The sequence below is a fragment of the Corvus moneduloides genome, chromosome 18, assembly GCF_009650955.1.
Source record: "Corvus moneduloides isolate bCorMon1 chromosome 18, bCorMon1.pri, whole genome shotgun sequence".
NCBI lineage: Eukaryota > Metazoa > Chordata > Aves > Passeriformes > Corvidae > Corvus > Corvus moneduloides.
In genome coordinates, this window is record NC_045493.1 from 13,787,910 (window position 1) to 13,804,197 (window position 16,288).

Here is a 16,288-nt window from a genome sequence, read left to right on the forward strand (position 1 = left end):
CTTGAGATCACCAACTGGCCTCCCAGCTTTGCTACCACACTGTCCCCCCCCAAATATCTTCCATTATTTTCCATGTCAAGTCCTTGCTTTCCGGACGTTCGCACTTCTTTTCTTTCTGGATCTTCCCATAAACATCTTTGTGTTGCCATGGAAATCTCCTCTGCACCTACACACACATCCCTCTCTGTACAGTACAATTTGAAATCACATCTCCACCAAAATGTCTTTGCTCTGGTACTAACAGAAACCTGTCACAAATGTCTTCATTTGCAGGTGGGAATACCAAGTACCTACTCTATCAATTCGTTTCTCTTGTTCTTAATAACACTGACAACAGATGCAGACAGTTCTGACCTGCTTCATCCATCCTCTGTTCTGTGGGCACTGGCAGAGTCTGAAAGCTCTGTCCTGACTCTGGGACTCTGATCACTGCCATGGGACCCTACAGGGATCTGAAACAGGTATGTGCTAATTGTGACCACTGACAATGGATCCATGAACTGCCAGGACCTGTGAACAGGCTGGAGACTGACCAGCCTTGCCAGAGCTGGTTCTTGCTGATGTCTCCTTGCTGCCTCGTGCCTGATCCTGCCTAACTTGACCAATTGGCTCTTCCCATCTCAGTCCTTAGTGCTACAAAAGGAAATTGATTTCCAATATAGGTTCGTGCAGCCTGCAGTTTCCATTTCCCTTAGAAGTCCAGTGCAGGAGCCTACTGAATAAATGTCTGGTGACCTTCAAATTTACAGCAGAATTGCATTAAGGCCAAATGAGCATGTTCAGATCCACTGGCCCTGACAGGGCCCTGGCAAGTGCACAGCTCAGAATGAACATCCTCTAATGAAACCTACCTCTTATTAGAGATGATGGGGACTCTCCACCCCTTGATCTGATTTAGTTCTGTGTCAGAGACCTCTATCTGCAGCGGGAGACGAGGAATCCAGACTGTCATTTCTAAAGGGGCACTCAGATGCTGGTAAGTAAAATTAACTATGACATTCACTTTGCCTTTCATTTCCTTCCCATTGACAAAGACATAGTCACATCTGTCAGAAACCTGGAAATAAAAAGGAGAAGGAAAAAAAATTAATGAGTCTCTTCATGAATTATAAAGTTCACTACATGCTGGGTAAGTGAGTAGGAGGAAGAGAAAGGATCTAGGTTTAAACTAGCTCCAGGTTCAGAGGACAACTAGGACTAACGAGAAAGGTGCCTGGTGTGCCCTTCATAGCCTGTATAATTCAGCATCGTTTTAACAGGCTGGCTTTTCCTGCTATAAACAGTTCTAGTATAATTTAAGATAAGAGAACAGCTTTTTTTTTTTGTCCTTAATTCCCACTCCAACCGTAGGACAGATCTAGTAAAATGGCAGGGACAGAAGATTCCTCTCCTCTCCCCAAAGCTCAGCCAGACTTCCCAGTCCTCCTGCTCTCCTGTGTGCAGCCCAAGGAGCCCCACTCACCTGGAGCAGGAAGAGGTAACTGAACTGAGAAGGGGCTGACCTTTCTAATCAACCCCAGAATGGGACAGAGTTCTTCACGAGTCCTGCCACAGGTACCGGGGAATAGAAGGTCACAACCAAAAGGAATCCCAGGGAAGAGCTCACTGATGCCCAGGGCTGTCCACTGGGCCCAAACAGCTTCCTCCCTGCTGCCAGCCTGGCAGAGGCCTTACACAACTCTGGAGCAGAGCTCAAGCCAGTCCTGATGTCACTTTATTTATTACCTGCAGCTCTGGACATCAATATTGCAGAGAGTTAGTAAATCTCACTCGAGCAATTTAACAGTTACTGCAAGGATCTAGGTGAGCTGACAGGACCTGTTCATTACAGTTAGATAAAATATATGAGTAAATGTGCACGTCAAATAATTTATTAACTACCACTTTACCGTGCTGATGATCTGAAGGAATGATCTATTAGAACCCTGAACTCTTTTCACAATCCATTACCAGCCAGCCCTTCTATTCCATTCCATCAATGTATTTAATATTTCTCACTCTGGAATGTATAGTCTCATCCTCATCTGAATGTAATGCCATTTTCTACTTTTCTGTTTAAATGCTAAATGAATTTAAATCATATTTAAATATCACCAGCTTTTGTAGGATAATTTGCATTCCTGATATTATTATCTTTAAACAACAACACCCTCCTCCCAGACAGATCCACAGTGAATGCATTTCCATCCTGGCTTGTCTGAGCCTAGGTAACACACCAAGAAAAGGTTATCATGGCTTTTGCAATGTCTCCTTCCCAAGCAAAGTCTGCTTTAAGGTCAAACTCCTGTAGTTGCTGTCAGTTTCAGCAGGAAAGTAAGGAGTTTGTTTAGAAGCAGATTTATGGGTTTGGGGATTGTCTCGTGTAAGCCTGTTTTACATCAGCTCCTAACAGCTCCTGTCAGGATCCAATCTCAGTGTGTTGCCCAGCAGGAAAACCCAGCTGCTGTCAAAAACCCCTCAAAACATGAGGGGAGGAGCTCAGAGCAGGCAACTGAGCACAGACACGTCCCAGGCTGGCTGGGGCCTCGGGCACTGATGTTACATCCACTCCCCACAGTGCTGATCCCAACTGGCCTGGGACTTGGCAAAACTCCAGAGAAGCTCGATGTGAGCCTGCAGGAATGGCTGCAGGGGAGGCTGGAAGCACAAGCACATCCCCTTGGGGGAGCAGCATGTCTGGGCCGAAGCACCAGAGCACACATTCCTGTTTCTTGCAGGAGCCACACTACTGTGAGTGGGATATTTTCAGGGCAAGAACTGCACCGTGCTTCCCTCCTGCAATGTGTGATAGCCTGTCTGACAGGCAGGAGGGGAGAAGACCTTCAGGCAGTGCCTGGCACATCTGCTCCTTCTCCCACCTTGCTTCTCGCTAAATGGAAATCGTCTGCTGCTTGCTGGCACGGTGCTTATCCCTGTTGCCTTTTTGTATTTTAAGTGCTGTTCTCACACCAGACAAGTCTCTTATGTGCTAATGAGCTCTGTCTGCTGCTTTGTGCCTTCCCCACTTCCCCTGAGACACCAGTGGGGAGAGAAACTGGGCAGAGCCTCAGAGTGCTGATTTCCACCGGCGAGGCAACAGATAAAGCTGGAGACAGAGTGGCCCCGAGGTCACACCAGCCCGGGGGCTGATGGCCCTGGGCTCCTGCACTCGCCCTTGTGCTCTGCAGGCTGGACCAGGGGCACAAAGGAATGCTCTGAACACCAGGATTTTCCTGGGTAGCACCTGGGTAAGAGCTTGCCACCTCTGCTTCCAGCTACCAACACCTCACATTGGTCAATCTTAGCTAATTAACACATTAGGCCATTAAACGTGATAAACCTAGGACTGAAGTCTTAAGGCACTTAGGGACTGAAACACTTCCCAGTGACTGAGGGCAGCAGGTAAGCTTTTGTGCCTGGCAGCACAGAAATCAGAGCTGAGCTTCCAAACCACCATGTGGAGCCGCTGGGCCTTGCAGGTCCCTTTCGTGTCCCCTGCACGTCCCTTCCATGTCCCTTCCACATCCCCTGCACATCCCCAGCATGTCCCTTCCATGTCCCTTCCACATCCCCTGCATATCCCCAGCATGTCCCTTCCATGTCCCTTCCACATCCCCTGCATATCCCCAGCATGTCCCTTCCATGTCCCCTGCCTGTCCCCGTGTATCTCCTGCGTGTTCCCTGCTCTGCACTCGGCCAGGGCTGCTGGCAGGGCGCCTGCCAAACCTCTCCTGGCCTGGGTAAGGCTCTGCTGTCTGAACAGTCACTTTTGAAGCACACACACACAGTGCAGGTGGGATTTTGCTGCTGTTTTTATTATCTGTGAGCATGTAAAGAGCAGCCCAGCACACAGAACTCAACACACACTCTCCCAGGCACAGAGATAACAGCTGAATTATGCTAGTTAGAGATGGGAATCAGACTCTCAGATTTGGAATCCATTAATACTCAAGCAATAACAAGACAAAGAAAATTTGGCAGGCAAACAGACCTCGATTCCAACTTTATCAGCGTTTACTGCACAACGAGAGTTAAAAAAGAATCCATCCCTAAAAGACTACTACATGAATGATTAAATAAATACATGACCTTATGCCTTCAAGATTATGATTTATAAAACAAACTGACGGTCAGGAAAAAAATGGCTATGCTTGGGATACCCGCCTGTGCCTGTTTCCCTGGCTGTAAGTGAAGTCGGCAACAACTATGAGCTCATTCAGTTCCCAGCCAGCCCTTCACTGTTGGGATGAATAAGCATCACTGTTCTGCTGCAGTTTGCATGCAGTCCTAACAGAGCAACATCAAAACATGGGGCAAAGTACAGTACATTTTCATAAATCAGGCCAGCACATTCAGAAACAGGTCATCAATAGACAGGCAGATTAGCCATGCCCGTGTTCCTGCAGACACATCCGAACCATTCATCTTCCAGCACAGAGAAGGGATAAAAAGATGGGGGGGGGGAAGAAGAAAAATCGAGCTTCTCTGTCTCTTCTGAGATTGTGTTTTCCAAGCTGTTTATTGGGAAAGAGGGAGTATCTTGTGCAGCGAGTTTGCTGGGCCTCAGCTGAGCCTCTGCAGGACAAACATGCACGGGAGGAAGGGCTGTCCCAGGCAGTGGCAGCTGGCACTCTGGGGACTGTCCCCACAGCTGGCACGGGCCCTGGGGCCTCTCTCATGGCTTCTCCCAGTGATGCTGACGGGAAGAACCCAGGGAGGCTTCGGCTACCACAGCCCCTTCTGAGCCTGCATTTCCCTTCCCAGCCTGCAAAGGATTCCAGCTCCTCAGCCGGGCAGGCAGCTCCTTTCCTTCAGCATTAATTCATATAAAGGGGCTTGGAGTGCCGCCAGCCCCTGCCCAGCACGCTGGCCTCACCACGGCTGTGCTTGCAGAGCATCCAAGCAGCGCACAAAGGCACCAGGGAGCCCTGCACATGCCCTGGGAGTGCCCGGCAGAGTGGGGCTGCAGCAGCCTGGGCACACAACAGAGATCCCAGCCAGCCAGCAAACACTGTCTGAAACGCAACAGCAGCTACAAAGGGACTGGAGCAAGGTGGGTGATTTGTGGGGAAAACCAATCTGTTTGCTTTCCAAAATCCAGGGACTCCCTCCCATCTCTCATTTCCCCCTCCTGCTTTTGAGTTTTGGTATCTCAGGGACGGCAACTCCAGTTTTCAGTAAAGGTGAGAACGGCTCAAGAGAGAAAGAGTAGATTTTCTTTTACTGCTAATGTACTGCTGGAATACATCTCTGTGTTGTGGCCACCGTGATTCAAGAACATTATAATGCCATTAAACCCTTCTGGTGCTGTGCTCCCTTGCTAAAGCTTTTCTAGGCTTTGTGTCACTGGAGCTTTTCACACAACTACACTGAGCTGACTTCCATTAATTAAGCGAGGCTGTACTTAGCGTTCACAAGATGCTCCAGAAATTCTCTCGGTACAGGGCTTTTATCTCTTGAGGGACTGAGGTTTGAATGGCCTTTTTCGGGCATGAACTTGGTAGGTTATAAAAGTGCTTTGGGTTTCTTTTGGCTCCTGCAGGTCCCCCTCTTTTTCTGACATCAGTGAACAGCTAAGACAGCTGCCTCTGAGTCACACACACACATCTAATCACTGAGTGCCAGGCACCGAGGGCAGAGGTCCGTCCCACACTGCCAGCACAGCACAGAGGCAGGAATTACATTTCCAAGTGCCCCACGCCCATACCAAACACGCAGCTTCTGGCAAGCTGGATGTGGAGTTCAATCATCAGTGCTACAAAAAAAATGTGCGGAGTGGAGCATTTCAGATGTGCTCAGCACTGAATTCAAACCCCCAGTCCCATTGTCAGCAAAGGGAAGAGAGCGAAGTCACTGCTGCTTCCTCCTGCAGCTCCTCGTGCAAATCTGCAGCGCCCGGCCCCACGTGCAGCTCTGTACTTTGGGTGCCCCCAAACCGAGCCCAAAGCTCAGCTGGCAGCCCTGCAGCTGTGCAGAGGATGCTGCTGTGCCACTCCAACACAGAGCCCTTCCCTGGCAAACACAAGGAGGGCATTGCTGGTCCAAGGCACTTCTTTTTTACATTACCTCTAAAAGGCTGATTGTGCTGTTTGAACAGGGGTCATCTCTGTCCTCTAAAACTCCCCACCTTCTGTACACTCTTGGGGTAGGATCACAAACCAGAGGAATTAGCTTTTAGTAATTTCTCTATTTTATTTCACTGTTTGCTACATTATCTGTGGAAGAACACACTAAACTCTTGGAAGCAGGACTTCAGCCAGCCCAGGGAGAACGTGGCAAGAAGCAATAAAGCTGCTCACAAATCCCACACGGTCCCTGTCACACCGACCTCCTGCATCCATGTCTCCAGTGAACATTGTTCCCATCCCTTTCCTAAAAGGATTTTACTGCTTTTCCCACTGCCCTGGTGTGCAGGCTGTCTGTGGGAGATCTGAATTTGTGGCTGACTATTCCTCTGGTCCCATAAATCCTGCGTTAGCTTTGCGCTGAAGAGAATCCAAAGACACAGTGGGAGGGAGGGAAGGGGAATGTACATCATAACTCCCAGAAGAGGTACCCAGCATTTCACTGTCAGCTCTCAGGAATAACTGTAGCAGTCTTTCCCCACCTCATTATCATTATTAAATTCCCATGGGATAACAGTAAAGCCCTCACAGGAGACTGCTTTTCTGCTGCAGTAATTCTGCTGGAACTCCTACGAAGTCCCAGCTAATAAGTCTTTGAAAATAAGATGTACCTTGAGCAGTTTAGGTCTCTACATTTCAAGGGTGGCCAGTTAGGAAGGTAAGCCTCTGATATTTCCACATAAAAATCTGTATTTGGGAATCACTCTGCCCCCATCCATGTTGCTGTAAATGATCCTTCCCCCACACCAGCACTCTCTGTATGTAACATACACTTCAAACACAGCCCTGCCACCTTGGCAAGCTCATGGGATCTCTCCTGATTTAGCACCGCACACATTTTCCTTGGTCTACCAGCATAAATGGGGATATTTAGTAACGTAAGTTATGATAATGAGCCCTGCCTAAATCACTGCTGTCAGAAGAAGAATGGGGGAGTCTCTTCTAACCATTAAAAATGAATGAGGAGAGAAATAAATAAGCAAAAGCAGCTCATTTGAGCTATAAAAGACTTGAGAACACAAGCTGTGTACCAAGGTACAAAAGGATGAGGCCATTATTAGCTCTGTAAGTCACTTATAAATGACTCGGGGGAGGCGGAGTCACCTTTAATCACCCGCGCTTAACCCGAGGTGCGAGATCGTTCTGAGATAGCTGAACCCAGCCTGAAATGATGCGAGGCACAGATAAATAACTCTGATGAGGCTGCAGCACAGGGGTGGATCAGCCCTAAGCCCACTGTAGGTCTCGAGAAGGGCCCTGTCCCAGGCTGGGGTTCCTGAGGAGTGTGAGGATCAGGAATCACCAGATCGATGGCAGCAGCAGATCTGTAAAACCACCCCGGATGCTGCTGGAATCAGGAGCAACCACTGAACAGCTGCTCTGGAGGCATAATTACAGCACCTCCTGTGCTGCAGAGAAAGATCTTCATTTTCTTCCCCAGAAAGAAGCAGTAAATGCAAATGGCACCGCACCAGGTTTAGGGATGCTCCTCCTGCTCCTTGGCTGCTCAGGGACTCTGCAGGTTCAGCATCCCAGGCTGGGCTGCTCCACAGCTGCTGAGAGAAGGATGACCTGGCCTGAGCCCTGGTGACTGGATTCCAGCCTCACCTGGATCAAAGCTTTCCCCATTTGGGGAGATTTACACTGAATAAGGTCTTCTTAATTTTAAATATTTTGAATTTTAACTGTGAGGGTTGAAGTACCTGCTGAAATCTGAAAATAACCTTTCAAAGGTGATAAATATTAGAACAAGAGGGAATGGTTTTAAACTGCAAGAGGGCATGATTAAATTAGATATTAGGAAGAAATTCTTTACTCTGAGGGTGGGCAGGCCCTGGCACAGGGTGCCCAGAGCAGCTGTGGCTGCCCCTGGATCCCTGGAGTGTCCAAGGCCAGGCTGGACATTCGGGCTGGGAGCAACCGGGGACAGTGGAAAGTTGAACCTTGATGATGTGCCTCCCAGCCCAACCCATTCTCTGATCCTATGACATGATGAGCTGTCTCCTCAAGACTTCCCAGCTCGTCATCCCTTCCAGCTGCTTCTCTGCTCTGTGCAGAAGGACCTTGCCTTTTTTAGAGGAGGGTCAAGTGACACATCTGGACTCTGCAGGTTCAGAAAAACCAGAGGGTGCTCCGAATTTGGAAAGTCCACACCTTCAAAGTGTCAGCACTGCAGTGGCTTTCCTATCGCAGCATGACACCAAACAATACTGCACCCACGGCTGTATCTGCTTTTCCTACCCAGAGACAAACATCTCCCTTCGTTTTTAAGGGTCTTGTTTCCTGCCAGGCTTTCCACAGTGTCCTGATGGAAGCCCACCTAGCGCTGCTACAAACAGATACTAGCAGAGACCTGTGCACATGAAAAATGTTTTCTACTGCACTAATCCACCTGAAGCATCTCGCAGAGCATATTGATTAAGAGAGCTCTGATAGCAATTAATTTCTAAGAAATATTTTAGTTTGTTCTGCAGCTTTGTGGCAAACATCAATGTGTTATCCTCAGCCAAATACACCCGAGTGAAATATGCAATGGGGCATTTTAAAAGGCCTTACAACTCTGGGCAAACATCCAATTGTAGCTGCAAGTGTAATAGTTCCTTTGTGATCCGACACAACGCCCGCAGTGTGTTGGTGTTACCAACTGAAAAATCCCCTCATTAACAGCCTCTCCTCAGGAATCACCTTTTGCTTTGTAAAATCAAGACCTGGTGGATAAAACTTCAGTGGGTTTTTCCCTTCTGTTTCTTTTGCCCCCCTTTCCACTACTACAAACAGTCAATTTCTCGCTGTGCCGTGGATTTGCACAGATTTTATACATTTTTCGGGGTTGCAGTGAGAGAAGAGCAGCTCCTGCCCAGCCCTTTGTGAACACATCATTAATCCTGTACACTCTGTCCTCACCTGTGATTTATTTCTGTCTGTGGGCTGCCTTTAAAGAGCTTGTCCCCACTGACCACTGAGCTCAGGCCAGCCAGGGGCCACCTGATGTGCTGAGTGTCCCCTCTGCCATGGGACTGGCAGTCGAGCTGCCTGGAGGATGAATGCTGCATTTCAGCAGGGCTTTCAAGACACCTACATTTACTTTCATTTTTGGGTCACGAAATTCAGTTTCATTTCAATTTCAAATGATTAAAATTATGTAAAAATACATAACATCAAGGGAAAAGTTATTTTAAAATGAAAAAATCAAAACATTTCATTTTGGAAATGTCACAACAAGTTGTTTCCTTGACACAACAGGAACCTGGTAGCATCCTTTTCTTCTTTTGTTTTCTGTCAGAAATGAAATTCCAGGGAAATTAGCATCATTTCATGAAGCTGCTTTACAGGACTACAAATTCTGGCTGAATAAACTCTGCCAAATTTTCCCCAATAAGGCTTAATCAACTGGGGCCACAAATCAAAACAAAATCATCACGATGAAACTCTGTTCAATTAAAATCCAATCACACAGAATCCGTGGTACCTTTGGGACAATGAACAGTGCTACTCCCACGTGCAGGAGGGGAAGTAAAGGCACAGAACAACCTTTCCAAAAGCCCAGGATTGATTCCCAGCTCCCTCACACACTTACTAGACGGCTGTGTGTAATTTATTGAGATCAATACTCCCAAGGATACTGAAGTGTTAACTCCCACTGAACTCCAGGGGAGTTTGGTGGTTAAACCTCCCTAAGAATCCGGCCTTTAATCTCCCTTTGATGTATTTGTAAAACAAGGATCCTATCCCCCTTGCTTCACAGGGATTTTGCAAAGCCTAATCTGTAAGAAACAAGGAAGAGCTCAGGTGCTGGAGTTACACAACTGCACCTTGCTGTTGATTACCATTTATGTGCAGCTCTTCGGGCCAGCCCTTCCCCTCCTCACCTGCAGCAGCCGCTCCTGGCCCCGCCGAGGGCAGGGGCAGCTCTGGGGGGCAGCTCTGGGGTGCAGCTCTGTCCCTGCCAAGCAGGGCACGCACAGAGAATTCAAACGGCCTCATTCACTGCTGCTGCTCCCCGCTCCTCTGCAGCCAGAGCCATCCCTCATTTGCCCTTGGCTGGGCTGCAATTCCTGCTTTCCAGCTGGAAAAGGAGGTGGCGACTTCCTGCCCACCTGCTGCTCGGGATGCTCAGCGAGCGGCGATGCTGCCAGCACGGGATAAGCACAGCACCGAGACGGCTCCGTGTCCGATCCTGTAAATCAGCGGGACGGGGCTGGCAGCAGAGCCTCAGACAGGCAGGCACTGTCTCATGAGCTGCCAGAAAGCTGCTGGACTCAGCCCACCTCGTGCGGGAGATTTTAGGAGCCACAATTGTTTGTAATCAATGTGAGAACGCTTTCTTGCTCCTGTTAATTAAGTTACATCTTCCTCTTTCTCTCTCGATCTGGAAACCACGAGCACTCTGTGTCACTCACTGCAGCCATCCGAGTGAAGCAGGAGAAGAACGAGAAACACAGCCAGCACCCCAAGCTTTTCCTCACTAAACTGAGAATGGCATTACTGCCCTCCCTCCAGGAAAGCCTAAAGAGGAGCAATGACAACAGAACAACTTTGCTTCGCACTCGTGAAAAGGAGGCTGCTCACTTGTCTCTGGGTAATGAGTACCTGATGGCCAAGGGAAGCAGAGCTGATGAACAATGTGACAAATCCTACGGACTAAACCAGGCTGCAAAGGGGACAGTCAGACTTCCAGATCCATCAGGTCCAGTCAGTGAAGCACCAATGGGGAGAGGAGGGTAATTAAGACACACAGAGAGCTTGGAATAGCCGGCTCTAGGGGCTGTCATCCCGTGTGTGAGACCCCTGCCCTCGGGAGCAGCCGGGAGCAAAATGCCTGCAATACCCGTCTGATCAAAGAAAAGTGCTTCCTGCAATTCCTGTGCTCTCCCAGGGCAGCTGAAGGACCTTAGGAATTGCTGAATCTGCCCAAAAGCAGAGCAGTCCCAGTGCTGCCTGGCTGTCCCAGCAGGCTGGGGCTGGAGCGCTCCCACAGCACACGGGCACCGGGAGCTCAGACCCAGACTGTGGCCAAATCCCACGCCTAAAGCTTCACAGGACATCTGTGACCCAGCCAAGAACTGAAACCCCAAATCCCAGGGCTCTCCTCCCAACAGGGCCCTGTTACTCCAGCCCGGGGCAGACCTGTTTAGACTCTGCTCCAACAGAATCACAGAGTATCCTGGACTGGAAGGCACCCACAGGGATCACCAAGCACAGCTCCTGGCCTTGCACAGGACAGCCCCAAGAAGCCCAGAGAAGGGTTCCCCTGGCCCCACCACCTGTGGGAGCACCAGGCTTTGCTGCTGCCACTCTCGTGGGACTTTTTCTCTCTCTGCAGTGCACACGGGCAGGTGTGAGCCGGGGGCTGCTGCCTGCCTCCCTGCTGGCTTTGCACAGCACAACACTCCCCTGGCTCTGTGCAGTTCCTCTTTTGGCACTGCCATCACACATAAACACAATTATGTTAACAAGCCTCTCTTTGTAAAGAACTCCTGTCTTTCTCTTCGTTGCCCTGAGCCTCGCTTCCAGTCACTCCTCACCCATCCTGACCAGGTCATTTCGGATGTATTGTGCAAGTGCAGAGGAGAGCTCTGCCTCACCACTGAATTCAAATGCCTTTTACACAGACGCTGCTTCCAAGGGTGTGGGTGGGACGGAGTGAGGCCACCACCACGTGCTGAGCAGTGTGGACTGAAGCTCCTCTGCACATCCCCATGGACTGCAGCTCCTCCACACACCCTGGCTTCATTTCCAGTGAAATTTATTTTTTCTCTGTTAGAAAAAAATAAGATCCTCCTTTAAAGGGTTTTCATAGCTTTATGGAAAATTGCTTAAAACCAAATAAAACGTAAAAATTCTTTTGTATCAACTGATGAAAAAAGAAATGACCATCCTTATTGTAGTTTTAAGAATGACTGCTATGAAATTTGCTGTGGGTTTGGTCCAACAAACCAACAGCTGTTGGTTTTCTTTGTAAAGAAAAAAATAGAGGAACTAGTTTAAAATGCTTTTTCTCTAAGGCCGTAAGAGAAATGTAAATTCTTTCAGACCATTCTGGACTTCTAAATTAGTTAGAAAAAAGCACTGGGCTGATACATTCTCTGCCTCCTTGGATTCACTCATCTTTCATCTCCATCACTGCATTGCAGACTAGCAGCATCGCTATTGTTCTGACAACATTCTCATTTTTCCAGCTTCCAAGAAGTCTCTAGACAGGGGTTGTCAGTTCTAATTATCCAGCTCGTGCTGCAGCAACCGGTGGTTACCAAGGTCTCGGGAACCCCACTTTCATCTTTTGCAAAGGGATGACAAAGCCTGGCCCTGGTCCTGACACAGCTGCACATGAGGGCAGGCAGCAGCAGGGGAAGGCAGGCACGTGGAACAGGAGGAGCTGGTGATGGTGGCTCCTCTGCCAAACCTTCTCAAGCACACCTGCAAGGGGCACCTGGGCTGGCTGTGGGCACATGGACCCTCGAACTGAGAGATCTGCGGAGATTTACAACACCCAGAGCCAGCTGAGCACTAAAAGCTCGGAGTTCCAGAGGAGTGGAGCTGTGCCCACACAATTCAGCTCCGCATCTCCCTCCAGACACCACAGCAGTGTGCAGACCCACCAGCCTGGGCATCTCTGCCACGGGCCGTGGCAGGACACACACACACCACAGGCAGCTGACGGCTCAGCCCTGCACCAACAAATGGGATTGGGTGCTCAAGGATCCAGTCTTGAGGAGAGCCAAATTCCATCCATCAAGGTGACTGCCCTTTGACTCTGGTAAGCTCTGAGCCTACCCCAAACAGCCACACTTCTTCCCTCCCACGGGGAAAGTCCTGTGTTTCTAAGCTCTGCCCAAACAGTAATGGGTTATACATAAACTTTAATTAGGGACACCAGTGAGGACTGATCTGACCCAAGCCAAGCACGAGACCAGACCTCCACAGACTTAAAGGAGATGAGAGATTCGCAAGAGAAGTGATTGAAAAGACCCTGCAGGGAGAGGAGAATGCCAGGATAAAAGAAGTGGAGTTTGAACTCCTCAGTGCACTCAGACTGCAGTGTCCCACAAGCCCAGATCTGCAGGCACCAACTTGAGCTGAGCCATTTCTCAGCTGGTACTGAACAGAACAAGGACCAAAAGCTGCTGAAATCACTTGTGTAACTCAGACACCACCCCAGCAAGGGCACTGCATTTCAGTCACTTCAACACAGCGAAAAGGAGATGAAATATGGCTAGCAATGGCAGACTTTAGAGCTACAAGGACAAAGAGATTTCCATCTTGGTAACAGGAGGACTTCAAAGAGTTTTAAGGATCCAGTCCTCTTTCTGCTAGAGAGTTTGCCTAGGCAAAGTCTAGTTCTACTCCTCTGGCAAGTACTCAGATCTCCAACATCACAACTTAGGGGGAAAAAAAAGGAAAGATCTGTTGCAATATACATGTACTCATGCATGCACAGCAGGCTCTGGAAAGTTGGCCAACACTTTGAAGTGACTGGGGAAAAATAATGCAAGAGCAAAGCATGAAAAATTTCTGAAAGAGACCTGTGCCTTTTTAAGCCAAGAACCACTTGCAGAGAAGCATATCTGAGCAGGACTGTGCTCCAACAGCAGAGCAGCAGCCACAATACACAAGTGCCAGATGAAAGCTGGCATCAGCCAACACGGACAGGCTGGAGAGCCAGAGAATGTTTTCCAAGCCACACTTGCTGTAAAAGTGACTCCAGAGTTTGCATTGGAATGGGAGAATCCTTCCCCTCTGGAGCTGTGGGCGGGGACGCCGAGCAGGGAGGGGATTTCTGTCCTCTCCTGCCTCACCAACACAACCCTCCCACCCTCAGCTGCCTCAGTTTGGGGTTTCCATGAGAACAGGGCACGGCTGTGGCACTGTTAAGGTGTGACACAGTGTCCCAGTGGCCCTGGCTGTGTGAGTGGCACCGGGCTGGGGCTCAGTGCCTGCCACACCTGTGCCCAACAAACCCCTCTGGGCACCTTGGCTTCCCTGGGAAGCAGCTCTGCATCCACCAGGCTGAGAGGGAGCTCTCATCATCATCGCACACTCCTCCCACCCTCTGCAAACCCCACTGCTTACTTTTCATTTCACAGCCCTAAACAAGCCCCTTGTGCGGTGCTGAGCTGAACCCAGGCTCCTCCAGCATCTCTCCAGGGACAGAAGTAATCCAAAACCACTTGCTCCCCGCTGTGAACAGAGGTCATTATTTTGACAAATTAGTTAAATCTCTCTCAGTCAGCAACAAGGACCGTGAATTATTCAACATGCATCTGTCTTTTTGCCTTACAAAAATGGCCTGTGAAGCAATAAGTGTATTTCACTTGAACCACTTCTGAAAGATGTAAGACAGTCTGGGTTCACTCCAATGCCCCTTGAAGTCAATGGGAGCCTTTCATTTAATTTTCATTTAATTAATTTCATTAAAGTTGCAGATGATGCCAAGCTGGGAGGGGTTAGAAGTTCTCTGGAGAACGAGCTTAGAATTTAAAATGAATTTTGTAGTGTAGAAAATTATTTGAAATAAATAGATGAGATTGAAGAAAGGTAAGGGCAAAGTATAAAGTTGGATAAAACCAATTAAGTGCAGGATGGGGAAGGATTGGCCTAGTGACATCAGTGAAGAAAAGGATTTGAACTAGGAAGGATCTGACTAGAAACTCCAGCTCTAGGGATCACTGAGCACTGGAAGATGATAATTAACAACTGCAGTAATAGTTAAGATCCGCTTAGACAAATGACTTTCAGGAATGTTTTCCATAGCTGGAAATATTGCTCCTTTCATCTCAGTTTGAAATTTTCAGTGATTTTTAAGCCTTACAGTGAGATATGGGACGCACAACTTTTCCTGTCTGTAGTCCATGCATGTCATCCACAAGAAATGCGGGTTTTCTGGGTAGAAAAGGAAACAAGTATTTCATCTTTCTTCCTCAGATTCAATATTGATCACAAAAGCAAAAGCAGGTCCTGTTGCACTGGAAAATATGTTTTGCACAATAACAGAGGCAGAAGAGCACAGCCCCTGTGAAAGCCACCCCTCACAGCTCCTCCGAAGGCAGGCTGTGCTCAGCACCCTCCTGCCGCCCTGCACTGAACTAAAGTTTAGCGGTTTCAGTTACTGGAACGCAATTTAAATAAGTTTGCAGTGCACAAAGTAAATGTTACTTTGAACTTTCTTCTTTCCTTATGAGAAGTGAGAAAATGCTGAAGATACTCTCACCTGTATTTATAGCACTAGCAGTGATAATTTACATCACTTCGTGAAGCATTCTGATGTGCAAGACAAGCCACTGCCTGAAAATTGATCACATTTCATTAAATTGGGAAGATTCAAGGAAAAAAACGTATTAAAAAGATGGAAGAAAAGGCATCCTGTTTTCCTCAGACAGCTAAACAAAAGCCTGGCTTAGGCCCAGTGAAATCACCACGGATCAATACCGTCTCATTTCTGTGTCTCTTTCTTTGCACGGTCAGGTAAAATAATAACAATGGTGCTGATGATGAACATTTTATATTTGAACTATTCCCATTATCTAAAAGCATTTCAGCATTTTGCAAAAAACCTTCCTGACAACACTTTGTAAAGCACATCACAGTGAGGGCTCTGCTTATGACATAAATGTGTGTCTCTGTGTGCATTTTTTCATATAAATACCTGTTTATATAGTGCAGGTATCACTATCCTTATTGAGGAATGAAAGGAATTAACTGTTTACAAAGCTTTCCCATGGCCACAAAATGCTGGGGAATGTTATCTGCAAGTGCTATCTGGGATGAGAAATGACGTCTCATTACTCTGATGTCTGAGAATAATCAACCAAACAATGAAAACAGCTACATTTAGCATAAATAGGAAAGCCCGGCCAGAAGCATCTCCTCTCATATAGTCTAGAAAAAATTATTAAACAAACCCACACTCGTGGAATGGGTAGAAGTCCAGGTGAGAACTGAAGAGATGCAGTTTCTATTTAATCTCTGCCATTTGACCTCATAAAAGGCGTTTTTTGTGCTGTTTATTCATTTATGTTTTATTCATGTCTGTTCTGGCTGTCACAGGACAGGCTCTGATGGGGCACTGCAGTTCCTGGGCACTGAGGCTTGGTGCTGCTGGGAGATGCTGCAGGTGCTTTCCTAATAAAAATGTGCTCAAAGAGACAATGCCAAGCACAGCAAGAGCAAACCCCTGCCCGTGCCCA

General features: G+C 48.1%; 1 protein-coding gene across 1 annotated transcript in view; it reads right to left on the minus strand.

Moving 5' to 3' along the window:
* Positions 1–16,288, minus strand: part of TMEM132D (transmembrane protein 132D) — a 210,060-nt gene that overhangs the window by 7,662 nt on the left and 186,110 nt on the right. The window contains exon 6 of the mRNA XM_032128095.1: positions 852–1,057. Coding sequence (XP_031983986.1) covers positions 852–1,057 — 206 coding nt within the window. The remainder of the gene's footprint in view (positions 1–851; positions 1,058–16,288) is intronic.